This window comes from Cyanistes caeruleus, chromosome 7 (assembly GCF_971803275.1).
Source record: "Cyanistes caeruleus chromosome 7, bCyaCae1.hap1.1, whole genome shotgun sequence".
NCBI lineage: Eukaryota > Metazoa > Chordata > Aves > Passeriformes > Paridae > Cyanistes > Cyanistes caeruleus.
The window spans coordinates 16,371,537-16,386,265 of NC_141707.1; the positions used below are offsets into that span (position 1 = coordinate 16,371,537).

The following is a 14,729-nucleotide window of genomic DNA, read 5'->3' on the forward strand; positions in this document are numbered from 1 at the left end:
TATAAAAAATATTTGGTAATATAATGAAGTAATGTATTTCAAAATCCATTTCTCAATCAATAAATGATGGTAGTAAATTACATAGAAAATTATCAGAAAAATATTTAAGAGTCAATTAAGTTACAAGACACCTGCATCCTCTTCCTCCCTCTGGAATTTTATGCAAATACACCCACAGACATGATTGTTGGTAATATTTTAAAATGTTCCAGTAATGCTCACTAAGTAAGAAGCTTGAAATGTTTTGGAATTCTGTAATGAGATTTATTACAATCTTTTACACCCCAAATCCACTTGTACATACTTTCATTTTAAAGAACTCTAGAAGTATTGAAACTTTTCAAAATATTTGCTCAAGGGTTAAAATTAAAGCTGGGGTGAGTAGAAAAGACAGACAGTATGCATGTATAGTATCTATGTAAAGATGAGAAAAGTGTGCATACCTGTGTGCATGCATAAATGAAAGAGGAAGCAAGGGAGATCATAAAACCAATCTTTTTCAGAATAAGAAGTGACTGGTAAACATGAATTTATATGATGTTTAGAAAACATTAAAAATATCTTTCTTTTCTTATTTTGTTATCTTACTTAAAAAGACTTTGTGTTAATCAACTCAGAAACCCATCCTGAAGGAATCTTCATCTGACCAGGAAAAGTAAAATATTTAGTTCCTTTAAGGTCCAAAAAAAAAACCACCGAACAACTAATAAAAAGGCAAGACAAGTCCAGAAAAACACAGTCAAAAAGACAAAAAAAAATACATTAAGTACTAATGAAAAAGAATAAGCTAGAATAAAGTAAAATCCTAGTCACACTAAGATACTCAGGTCTCTGATTATAAGAACAAATGAAATCAGAATAATTTAAATTGCCTATATCCCAGCGATTGCCTTGAGGAGGTAGCAGATAGTCAAAACTACATCAATGTATTAATCCTAAATTAACCTTTTTTTTAACCTTATTTTCTTTTGTTCTAATTCTCGTTGAATCAAAATAAGAATAGCTTAGTCTCAACAAGAACAGCAAGACCAGGAGATATCAACCAGAAACATTTTTTGAGTCCCCTCCCCAGGAGAGAATTAATTCAGGAGAATTAATACAGGAGAAGCTCTCTATGACCAAGACATTAGCTATCATCTCTTATGTGCAAAACCACTGGGACTGGAAAGACATCAGTCTAAGAAATGCATTTACTGCCCCACCTCTGCGTGCACCTCCAGCCTGCGGAGCACGACCAGCTGGATCCTGCCGCGAATGTTGCCCTCCATGGACATGGAGCGCCTGAGGGTTTCCATGGCCTCGTGGTTTGACTTGCCCAGCAGCGACTCCCCGTTCACTGCAACCAGCTGATCGTTCACTCGCAAACGACCGTCCTGCAAGCAGAAAGCAAAGACAGTTTAGAAAACCCCAAGAATTATTAAGCAGAGGTGCTACACATGGGAAAGCATGATGCGGACAATCAGACATTGCTGCTGTAACTCAATAAATGAAAGACTGGACAGTGCCAGAAATAACTTTGTGTCCAGTAATTGGCATTTTTCACCCCTATTTACTACATTTTTGGAAAGAATTCATAGTGAAAATACAAACATAGATGCTCATGCACAGACTGCTGTTTTTCTTGCGTTTGAAATTTTTTTGCATCATTGAAAAAACTACAAATCAAACACACAAAACCAAAATATACAAACCATAAAAAACCCCACCCACTCCATCCATGAAAAAGAAGGAAAAAAATATTTTTTTTAGTTTAAAGGGTCCACACTATAACTATTGGTATCCACACCGCAATCACAAAGGAATACTACAACCTATTTTTCATGCATTATTATCAGCCATTAAGATCTGATAAGAAATAACTCCAAAAATTTTGTCTTACAATCTTACTGGTATGTATCTTGTCACAGTTCCCAAGCCATCACATGGTCCAGTGTCCTCAGTACAGAATGGTCACTAAAACTTAAGCATCCTTACTAATAAATGCTGTCCCTATTTTACAACACCCAAAACTGTTGCCAATAACAAAATTAGGGTTGAGCCGTATCAAGTAACCTATGCTTAAAAAAAGTAATTCAGCTTAATTTGCCAAGGTTAACTGACATTTGTGGGTGTAATAAAATTGTGGACACTGCTATTTTGTGATTTAGGAGTCCTAGTGCTGTTGTCATTATGATCTGTGATTTATTTCTTTTCATAAAAGAACATGCCATGGACTTTCCTCTCTAACAAGAAAATAAGATCTATTTAATTGAGACACAAGAATTTCTTTTAAAGCTTGTCAAGTTCACAGTTATCAGGCTGGCATCAGACCTCAAACAAGGAGAAGGAGTAAGAAACCAAAGACATCTGATATAAGGTGGTGAAGAAACAAAAACAGGGAAGATCTTGCACAGAAATACAGTGCTTGGTTAAGATGAGTCTCATTCATTCACAGGCTCAGCACAAACTCTTCACAAGTCATTCATCCGAACTGTTTACATATTTCATCTGAGCAATACAAATGTATAAACAATCTGATTTCTATTTTTTTTTTCTGCAACTAAGATGTTGAACTCACTGTCCTGCTATTGCTGCCAAGTCTGTCATTTCTGAGTGAGTTACAGTAGCTGTGACACACCCAGCTTTATTGTTATTTTTTGTTGGAACTGCATATTACTACAACAGGGTACAGATAACCACAAACCTGAAGAAAAAACAGTATATAACAAAATCTAGAGTAAACTGGGATGGACAAGAAGATAGAAAGAAATAATTAGGAGGTGAGTCACTCAGAAAAAGGAAAATGAAGAGAAATAAAACTTTTCTTGGGAGGGTGTGGGAATGGAGGATGGAAAACAGAGACACCATTTGGAAGAGATACTGAAACCTCTCTCACCTCTCTGCTGAATATTTTATGCCAACACAGTCAAACTCAGTAAGTAAACCCTACCCTTTACATACAAATGATGCCATCACAAGAGCTAAAGTGTAGAGACAAGAGTTAACATTGCTGAACTGAAAATTTTATCATTTGCACATGTTGCATTTCCTCTGTATTCAATCAAAATTTGCTGAAATGGAGCTATTCAGAGCAACAGGAGTTTGAGGAAAAAATACAGTTTTTTGTAAATTTCTATAAGACTTTGAAAAATTTACAAGTCCTCATGTCCTCCCCATATTGTCCTACAGTTTCTCAGATGACTGTTTCTCCTTTCTGAAAAAAACCCCCACCATGTATAAATATCTGTTAAAGTTTGTTTCTAAAGTGTATTACAAATACAGTGTCAAATGGATCTTGTCACAACTACATCTATTAAGTATGCAACTGTCCTGAACACAGCATGCATTTTTAAATGAATCACTGAGCCTCATAAGGTTCTGTGTTGGCCCAATTTTTAATATTCCTTGTAGTACTTTTGTATGACTGTATTTATTTATTTTAATTACATTACTTCTTAAAGGCCTTCTTTAGATGCATCCTCCCTTCTTCCCACTCTGTTATGTGCAGCACTTAAATGAAAAATTCAACTTGAATTCAACACTTAAATTGTGATTGAAGAAAAAAAGATGTGAATCATTCATAAATGTTGATCAACCACACTTGTTAAGTCACCTGTACAAGACAGGGTGGAAGACAGCTGAATGCTGTTTTCACACAACAGGCAGAAGTTACTTCACAGAAAAACCTTTTGCCTTTTTAGAGACCAGGAAAAAAAAATCCCAACGTCTGAACAGTTTCCAAACACAGATTTTCACATCCCTTGTGTTATGGCCTGGTTTGGAAGCCTGAACTGCAAGAAAATCTGCTTGGCTCAAAACAAGTTAAATGTTGTTTTCACACGTTTCTTCTTTCATCTCTGAGAGGTAGGTTTCTTTGTGGCTTTTGAGTAGGAAAACAACATTTGGCATTTCAGCAGAACAGTTTTCAAATGCCATCTCTGGAACTGCGAGTGAGCTATTCTAATAGAGGCTGATATTCTTCCCTCACTTATTCAAAAAATGCTGGGTTTTTTATGGTGACTCACAGCAAGGGGCAGAATCTACCACCACATGGCTGCCATATTCCTCAGAGTCATTCACAAGATTCCACTTTTTACAGTAGAGCAGGAAGATATAATGCCATGATCTTCAAGGACTTATGTTTTTAATCAAGGCACAATAAGCTATTTCCCTTATCACACCAATGACACTTCTGTCAGAAATGCCCTAATGGCAATTATTGGAATTATCCAATTTCCCCATCCATCGCACACAACGAGCAGTGTTTATTGCAACAGCACACAGAAGGACCAAGGACATTTGAGCTACACCATGTTTGATTTGAACAAATGCACACATAGAAAAGATTACATTATTTCTTGTAATGGCTCTGTTTCATTTCAGCTGCAGTGGATTGCAAGTACCTGATCCCCAGGAATGCATCATAAGTGCAAAGCCAAGATGTCTCAAGGTGAACAAGGCTGAAATCCCCAGAGTTAGGGGGAGTGAAGATACATTTAAACTCAGTCAAATGTTAGTTCTCTTCACATGAAAGGCTCTGCATAAGTACAAATATCAAGTATTCCAGCAACCTCTTTATCTTAGGGATGTTAAAAAATAGATACTTCAAAATTACAAAAGAAGGTTAAGAAGGGACATAATGGTTCAATCAGCAAAAGCAACTGGTTTTATTCCTGCGGGATACAATGTTAGAATACAAACCCGGAACTTTTAAGGCATTTTTATTTTGTCTGATTTTGTAGGCAGAGCATTAAAGAGGACCAAGTCTTACTGTAGCATGTATGACGTTACATGCATTGACATTTTCTACAACCTTTAGCTAGGACAAAAGAAAAATCATAAAAGACAGAACTAAATACTTAAACTTTCCATTATGGTTTTTAAAATATCCCTTACTGTACTTTGCAATGCCACTAACACATCAGAGTTAGATTACCATGTTAATGAAATCAAAAAACTTAAAAATACTAGCGTCTCTTAAGACCTTGGTTCAAGCCAATAATAAGAAAGAGTAACCAAAAATGATGGTCTACATCTCAAAGTCTACTCTTCGTTCTAAAAAACACATGGGTAAAAGAAATTTAATGCCTCAAAACCTTTACACAGCATTAGAAGGATTGAGCATTTACTTCACCAGTGAAATAAATATGATGAAATTCTATGTATTACATTTCCTCTTATGAGGACAAGCAGTGACTGTATAAACAAGGGGATAAAGTTTCAACTTATATTATTATGATACACCAATAGAGAAAATATTTTAAATTCTAAATGCAGAAGTGAGAAATACTGAAAGAATTCTCATGTCAGTGAGCATTAAGATTTCCTCCTGTGACTGTTTCCCAAGAAAACACTGTACACTGAAAAGCAAATGCACATGTCTTAATCCATAATAATCCATGTCAGAGAATACCAATGAACAGCATGGGAAAATGTTCTGGACAACTACCAGCTGGAAATAAAAGCTTTTGATTTCAAAACTTGCTCCAAGAAGAGATTTAAAATAAGGACAATAGGATATCTTTAAATATTTATGTACAAATATGTGCACACTTTTTAACTTGATTAAAGAAATTTTATTAATTGTTTATACACACTGATTAGGTTGTGTTCTATAGAAAGGTCACTAGACAGAAGAAAGACAGCTGTTCTCCATGCATTACACAACAGTAGATTGTGAGTCCTAAAACATTGCCAAAATGACTGCATTCTTTGAGCACTTGTACACAGGACAGTCTCTGAACTGGTCTGGTTGAAGCCAGAGCCTCAGGTACTGTCTTATTTGCTCTGGAGCCTACATTCAGATCCATTTCCACAAAACAGGTCTAATTGCTGAAAAAGTTGTAATGAGGTAGGATGGAGAGCAGGTCACAGGACTACAGGCTATCACAAGACAAAACAATCTCCCAGCCATGGTGACTAACTGTGGCTGTTCACTCGGGGCTGAGCACGCAAGTCCTGCTTTAGTAGTCTCTGGACATCTCAAACCAAAGTAACTGCTCTGGAGTGAGTCTCTGTGGGGGAATAGAGAGTAGCAAACATACAGACCTAGAAAGGGTTGTCTTATGGGTCTGTGATGTGACAAGTCAGGCAGCCAGCCTGCTAATATGGAATATGGCTCCACAGCTTGGCTATTCAAAGCAAAGAGTTTATCCATGGCAATGCACTGTCGCTGCAACTGGTGTGGACACAGAGCTGGGAAAACAAAGAGGGCAGCCTCATTTCCACAGTAAAATGATTCATACTCTGCAGCAGACATGAACATGAATTGAGCTTGTCCAGCCTTAATTTGGCCATATGTGTGTTAACTTGGTTCTGGAGTAATCCAATCAGATGAAGATCCAAGATTTGAAACAACTGTGAGACTAGGACAGGTAAATAACAGAAGCAGGGAACTATTAAACATTCTCATGAAACCTAAAACCATGATTATTGATATTTACTAGCTGCTGTAAATAGATGATCACTGAAGTTTTAATACTGTGAATTGTCTTACTCAGCAGACTGATGTCAGTAGAGCAATTTACATAACACTGAATTAAAAGGTATTTTTACAGAAGAGAGAACTGCAAGGAATTGCTGAGATAAAAGACAAAAATTACATTATGGTTCTACAGGTGTTAAACATACTAGCTCTGAAAGATGAAGTAATTTGTTTCCAATTCAGAGAAACTACCTTTTCCAAGTTTTATTTGGGGGGAAAAAATGCAGTCAACAGATTTCTAAAAGATTAGACAATAACTCAAATACTTTTTAATCATAAAATGTACAATAGTCTTTGTACAGTGCTTAGAAGGAACAGAACAACCCATAATACTGTCATTTACCAATTTAATATTACCAATTCAATCCACCTCAGGAATAACTGATAACTTCTGCACATCTGATGTCAAAGCTCAACCAAGACACATTTTTAATACAGTGATAAAAAATATTATGAATAAAAAAGAAGAAAATTATGAGAGTGTTTTTATTTACAGACAAAGTGTAGGTATCAACTTCTCTGTCACTGAGCCAATCAAACTTTTCTCTTTCTGCAGGCTGTGGGAAAGGTGGAAGACAGCCTCTACACATACCTATCGAGCCATATCCTTCTTCCCCTTCCCCATTTCCTGCAACATCCAAATGTTCTCTAAGGTTTGCACCAATTCACTTTGGAAAATTTTGTTGCTTCACACACAACCCCAGAAACCCTGGGACAAAATGTTAGATTTGTAGTTCATCCAAAGGAATGAGTGACAAAGGTATTTGTACCTAGAATGCTTCTCAAGTGAGATTCAGCACTCAACACAGAAATGGCACAATTCTAACCTATTCAACTCCTGATGTGCTTCTTCCATACCTTAAAAGCAGCACCTCCGTGAATAACTGATTTGATGAAAATCCCAAGATCAGCTCCTGTCTCCCGAGATTTGTTGCCTTTCAAGCTCACACCAAGTCCAGCAGAGCCAGAATCATTCAGAGGAATCTCAAAGGTCAGCTGCTCTGTGGTTTCTGGAGAAAAAATACTGCAGTTTGGCTCTCCTTTCTGTTGGAGAAAACAAGGATAAAAATAGGGGTGAAAAGTCAGCATGAATGGTATCCACAGATTTGTACAATAAGAAATAGTCCTCTTTTCCAGAAAGTAGCTTGAATAAACATCCTTATAATCAACAGTGCATTTAGCTGACATTTTGTCACAAAATCTGGCTTAAAATGTTATTTTTAATGATACCTGGGAATATGCTTAAATAGGAGGTAAAATAGCTTAGTTCCACATGATATAAAACTGATGTTGCAGCAGAATGTAGAAAAGACGTTTATACACAGCTGCATTAAAAATGTAAGCCATAAAACTCTCAACATCTTTACATGCAGCTCACAAACTATAATGACAGTTGTACTGTTAAATCCCATTCCCCTTTGAAAATTGAGTTTCATCCTTAAAAAATTATCCTTCCCTTAAACCTGTCTGCAGAGGAAAGCTGGTGTAACAAAAACGAAGGTGAAAATTGAAAGCACAGTAACTTATTCTGCACTAACTCCCTTAGTACGTACTTTTATTCCATAGAGGTTTGATTGTTCCTTTTTCTTTCTGGTATAGGTTAATCCCAAGACTTTCTCTAGATTAGAGCTGTTTACAAGACTGTCAAGTCAAGCATACACATCTACAGAAGATCAGAAAGAACTGTCTTTTACTCTACACTGTATTTGCAGTTTTGTCGCTGGGCAGAGGGGAAGCGTGTGTGGTTGTCTTTTTAAAAACAGGTTAGAATCATAAAATTAAACAAAATCAAATTTTTGCCTGGAATATTTATCTTGGCACACCTCAAAAATATAAGGACAAGGAGACCTACTATGGAATGAAGTGTTCTTGGAAGGTGTTAGTGCAAAAGACCTTATGCAACACTTTCAATTTTATTCCATTTTTCCCTCTCCATGTAACTCTAAGACAATTAGTAGGCTTTTGTTTCTTGTCATCTGGGCATTTTCTATTTGAAACAGTAGTATTAAAAAATTAATAGGGAAAAAAACTACAAAAAGGTAGCACACAATTACAAGTTGAAAGATGACTGACTGCTGCTTCCAAGGGTGTCAAATTATTCAGCAGAGGCTACCTGCAAGGAGTGCAGTAGCTGGGCCAATCCTCCTCTTCCCCAGCGAGGGATCACTTCCAGGACCTAAGCTGCAGCACATACAGCATCAATGCAATTGTCAGCAAAGGTGCCAGCCAAACAGATGTTTCCTCAGCAGCCAGAGCACACCTGTGCATTCAGATACTATGCTGTCTGATCAACAAAAGCATGACCCCAGAATTAAGGGCAGAAATTAATATCCTGAATAAACAGTAGCACTAAGTATACTTGCACTTATTTCAGATGCCCTTTCACTGATGAAGAGCAACCACTGGGTAGAGAGGAATCAGATCAACCAGAAAACTATCAATCTCAGTCCCAATATGCATCATGTTTAAATTTTTCCTGGAATGTAATTACATGATATTAAAGTCAATACAATTTGCCTAACTGCCAAATATAAAAATGACATAGCACCAACACTGACAATTGTCTTGATACCAGCATTCATCTCCAGTACCTAAGTTACACATGTGTTCTGTTTTTGTTCATCAGGAGTACAGAGTTCTCAGTTACACATCTGTCACTTTTACTTCTTGGCTTTGGATATGGACATCCTGAACATAACCCCGCAAAATCCATACATTTGCAACAACTGTGAACAATACAACATGGTAACTTTTAAACACTCCTCCTCTGACTTCAGAAGAACTAGTGTAAGGAAGAAATCCACTACTAGCCTTCTAACATAACCATTTTGTGTTTAACTTTGCTGTATTTGTCTGAAATTAACTTTCTCAAAGTTTCAGATAAAAGATTTTCACAAAACAGAAGAATCTTTAGTTTTGTTCAGCTTGCACATACATATTCTAGTCAGTTGCTCCCAAACTCTTAAATCAGAAATCTACTCAACTGGCACATCCTGTCAAGATTTAGAAAGAAGAAATTCTTCTCAGGGTCCCAGCATGTGATGACTCCTGCCTTTAGGACAGGACTTTCATGGTCTTTCATGGTATTACTTTCATGGTCCCCTAGGCAAGCAGTTCCTGTGTGTTTCTGCTCTCCTTCCACTTCAATCTGTGACATCTGCACCAGACCTGCCCCTTCTCTATGTCAATACTGTGGTTTTGTCTTTGCCCATACCACAAGAAAGGCAGTGAGGGGGCTGTTAGCACAAAACACAAAGCTCCTGGTGCTCATGCTTGTCTTAACCAGAGCAGTCACAAACTGCTCTATAGTGCTACCTCTGTACAAACTTGGACTTCATACAAAGCTGAATTTGGTCACCCAACAGAGTTACTCAATGTTCTCTATTTTCCAGCTTCCTTTAATATAATTATGCTGTGCATTAGCCCTTGTTAAGTAACCTACCACATCACCTATGCCTGGATGTCTTCAGCAGACAAATACAGCAAACTTTTGTCAATATATCATTTCCCATGTTTTCTTTAGTACTTAATTTGGAATCTGTAACATTTGTCTACCATTTTCCTTGCTACAATTTTCTGTTAAACAGATCACTTGATCATATCAAAACCTCATTAAATTTAATGTAAGCTGCTTTCACCTATTACTGGAGAACTCTAATTTTTAAGTCCTTCACAAGTTTCTTGTTCAGCATAGTCCAATCATCCCAAACATCTCTCCTTTTCATTATTTATAGTCAGCTTTAGCTAAAGATCCAGCAAATGCTGAATGCTGAACTTTGTCTAATGGTACTATCAAAAATTTGTTACCCATGATGAAGACTGAATGACAATTAAAAGATTTCACAGAGATGTGTAAGAGGAAAGGAGATGCATATCTACAAGTCAGTGATTAATTCACTGTAAGGCAATAAACTCTGTCTTTACTCCCTTAAAATTTTCCTCATATACTCATTGTACAGCATCTGATAGCAAATGCCTGGTAGTAAGTCTACAACATCGAGACTATTTGGTGCAAATACAAGACTGAAAATCTTATTTGTGGGAGGATGTGAGAAGCAGCAGAAAGGAGGAAAACCAGAGGAGAAAAAAGGGATGAACAAAACCTAGAAGTTTGATTTCATCCTATACTTGCTGAATGTTTTCAAATTATTATCCTGATCATAATGCTCTTCCCAAGCAACACCTTTTCACTGATAACAAAAAGAGCTCCAGCCATCCTTAAGTTAACAGCTCATCAATTTACTGCTTCATTTGGGCAACTAATTTAATGAATGATGGCCTCTGTTCCTAGAATATGCAGGTATGAATATTAAATGCTGATAGTGACTCACAGAGCTGGATTCCTACTGCTTCTATTTCCCTGACTTTGCTAAAACATTATCCCAAGACATCAATACTTTACAACATAGCAACCACCATCAGCTGAATTATGGTCTGGTAAAGGAAACCCTCTCCAATGCACTAACCCTTGAATTCTATTAGAAAAACTTCTTACTTCAATATCATCCTAGAATCTGAACTCACTCAAACACAGAACGAATGAAATGAGCTGCAACACAAATATATTTGTAGCCTGGAAAAAACTTACAGCTTTATGTTATAAATTACCCAGTCAACAACCACATCATGTATTTTCCATAATAAATGTATCATACCCTGGCAGTTCAGGAATTAAATGATAGTATATTGCTGAAGCTATTCCCCTCTGCAGACATAGGAAAGTAACTCAACTGTAGTAGGATAAACAAGAAATTTTCACATGAATTGAAGTCCAGATAGCTAAGTGGTGATCCCTCTGGATGGTTAGAGCTTTGAGATGGCCTGGCCTGTACTTTTCACACAGTTCCAAAGTGGGCAAGGTTGGGAGGGAGAAGAGTGGGTCATCAGGCCCAGTCCTCTTGCTCAAGCAGGGTCATCCTGGAACACATAGCACAGGATTCTGTCCAGGTGGTTCTTGAATATCTCCAGTGAGGGAGACTCCACAACCTTGAGCTCCCTCAGCCTTTCCTGATAATAGAGATGCTCCAGCTCCTTAATGATCTTTGTTGTCATCCTCTGGACTTGCTCCAGGAGCTCCACGTCTCTCCTGAGCTGAGCAGCCCAGACCTGGACACAGCACTCCAGATGTGCCTCACCAGGGCTGAGCAGAGGAGCAGGATCACCTCCCTTGACCTGCTGGCAGTGCTCGTCTTAATGCACCCCAGGATCCCATCAGCCTTCTTGGGCACAGGGGCTCACTGATGGCTCAGGAACAGCTTAATGTCCACCAGGATCCCCAGGTCCTTTTCCACAGAGCTGCTCCAGCAGGCAATCCCCAGCCTGTGCTGGTGCAGGGGGCTGTTTCTCCCCCGATGTGGGACCCTGCATTTGCTTGTGATGAATTTCAGAAGGCTCCTCCCTGCCCATCTCTCCAGCCTGCCAGGGTCCTTCTGAAGGGATGCACAGGACTAGGGGGGATCAGCCACTCCTCCCAGAGAACCTGCTGAGGAGGCATCTGCCCCTTTACCCAAGTCACTGATGGGCCCAGTATTGAACCTTGGGGGACACCAAGGCCTCCAACGAGCCCCTGTGCCACTGTTCAGCCAGTTCTCAATACACCTCACTGTCCACTCACCCAGTACACACTTCCTGAGCTGGCCTGTGAGGATGTGGTGAGACACAGGGTTGAAAGCCTTGCTGAAGTCAAGGCAGACAATGTCCCTCCTCCATTCAGATACTTGTTTTATTGTAAAAGGCAATCACGTTACTCATGCATGATTTACCATTAGTAAATCCATGCTGACTACTCCTGATTACCTTCTTGTCATCCATGTGAACAGACTTCCCTAAGTCCTTCATGTTGCCCTTTCTGAAGACTGGGGTCAGTCATATTTGCTTTCTTCCAGTCCTTGGGCACCACTCCTGACCACTACGACCTTTTAAAGATGATTGCCAATGGCCTCCACAGCTCTCTCAGCACTTGTGGATGCATCCCATCAGGGCCTATGGACTTGTGGATGTCAGGTTTACCTAGGTGTTCTCTAACCCAATCCCAATCCAATCCCAATTCTCTAACCCAATTGACCAAGGGAAATTCTTTCCAGCATTCCTTTACCCTTGTCTCCCAGATCAGAGAAGGGTGTTTGCCCTCTCTGCATCCTCTGTTACCAGGCTCCCCGTTATGTTTAGTAATGGCCCCATATTATCCTTGGCTTTCCTTTTGTTATGGATGTATTTGAAGAAGCCCTTCTTGTTGTCCTTGACATCCTTGGCCAGATTTAATTCCAGATGGGCCATGGCCTTCCTTATCTCGCTTTTACTTACTCTGACAATCCCTCTATATTCATTCCAAGTGACCTGACCCTGTTTCCATCTCCTGTGTATTTCCTGCTTACACTTGAGTAATGACAGTTCTTTATTCATCCACCAATGTCTCTTGTTCCTTTTGCCCAATTTCTTGCTTATTTCTTTCCTTTAAGAGGGGTACATTGAGAGAGGAATGCTTTTAAGTATTAATAAAATTTACTCAACAGAGACACAGGTTGAAGTTAAAACAAACAGCCCACAACCAAAAAACTTCAACACAAAACCAAAAAATAACACAACATTCAAGAATCAGTGTCCACTGTTCATTTTGTCCTTGCTGGGCAGATCCTTCCTTCAGCTTTGCTAAATCTTTGCCTGTCAGCTTTCAATGGCTTCTACAGCTGCAACAAGCTGTGAACTGGCCCCTCTTGATAAGCACATCTCTGCAGCCCAGTGATTTTTGTTCTCTAATATTTATAGGTGTCTGCCAGCCACAGCTTCTGCTCAAAGCTCCCCCCTGGTTGCACCATCCAGCATACTAGGCAGATCCCAACCTCTCTGAATTGCTTGGGGAAGACAAAGATCTCCTCTCTCTTTCCTGGACCAGAAGGCAACAGACAGAAGCTGTGTAAGAGGAAATCTTCGCTTGCTGTCCACATTTGCTGGTTAAACAGAACAGAGCAAACAACCAAACAGGTACTATCCCTCTCAAGGGAAATCAGGATAGGAATATTTTAATCTACCAATATACCTGCATGCAACTTCAGTAAAATCAATTCTGACATTTGTGGAATCACCAGAAAACAGACAGAGAAGTTCAGTAGAGTTTATAATGAAGGTGAGAGAACAGAGAGTTTGCTAGATATGAAAGCATAAAGCCCTAATAACACAGTACTAAATAATATTCAGCAATGCAGACTGAAAATCTGTATCTAAGGGTCTCAGGATAAATTTAATTAATCTTCTACCAATGATTTTAATTTTTAGAAGCACATCTATACCTCAGATACCTGATTTCTTAATTAAAAGATTATAATAAAGGATTATTAAAAAGAATCTAAAATTTTACTGGTCTCACCAATAAATTCTCAGTACTTTAAAGACCACTTTTAGCCTTCTTCTACTCGCACAATACACATCTGCTCAGTCATCAGAGCGATACAATCAGAAGTATAACCTCTGAAAAAAGTAATGTGCATTTTATTCTTCCACTTTCTACTTAGTCCATGGTTATATCTAAACAATATTGTGTCAATCCTCTGTCTACTATGGGACATTGCTTTCAATTAGTCTTTTTATTTAATCTTACAATGCCTGTTCTCATTGACCACAGCACTTTTAATCTGTGGATTTATGATAATCTAATGCTAATCTCTCACTGGAAAGGTTGCCTTATTTATCCTTATTGTGTTTTTTGCCAAAAGAGAAGCTTACAAAAAAATTAGCTCTCAGGCAGGAAGGAAATAGCATTTGTTTAACACAACAAGAGACCTTTCAGTACCTGTCTGGTGCCCTTGACCAACACACTATTATGGCCTCTCAATATGCTGACTGCCCCTTGCCTGGCTGCTCATTTCTGATAAGAGATGTCAACTCCCTGGGGTGCCATTCAGAGCTGACAGCAAAAGGCAAAAGACCCAGGAGGGTTATTTTCAAAGGTTTGTGAAGGAAATAAGACATTTGCATGCTTTTGCAATTACTTTCTGATAAAAATGTTTAAATTGTGGCACCACATAACTACTATGGGCAGAAAAGCTTGAAAAGAAGATACCCCCTGTTTGCATCATGCTCCATATTCTTTCCAAGCACTTAGCCAATTAAGAAATACTTTGCTGACAGCTCAGTCATTCAGTCACTATAAAATCTGCATGGTATTTTGCAATAGACATATTGTAACACTCTTAAAAGTAATACTCAAAGGTAATACACTGTTGTAATCTTGTCACAATCTAGTAAATAACTGAAATCATTGCTGCATGTA

General features: G+C 38.4%; 1 protein-coding gene across 5 annotated transcripts in view; it reads right to left on the minus strand.

Annotated features, from left to right (window-relative positions):
- PARD3B (par-3 family cell polarity regulator beta) overlaps positions 1–14,729 on the minus strand; it is a 392,133-nt gene that overhangs the window by 186,143 nt on the left and 191,261 nt on the right. For all 5 annotated transcript variants that reach the window (XM_086897517.1, XM_086897518.1, XM_086897516.1 and 2 more), the window contains exons 11-12: positions 7,322–7,507; positions 1,203–1,373 (exon numbers count right to left, since the gene is read on the minus strand). In XM_086897517.1, the coding sequence (XP_086753643.1) occupies positions 1,203–1,373; positions 7,322–7,507 (357 nt within the window). The remainder of the gene's footprint in view (positions 1–1,202; positions 1,374–7,321; positions 7,508–14,729) is intronic.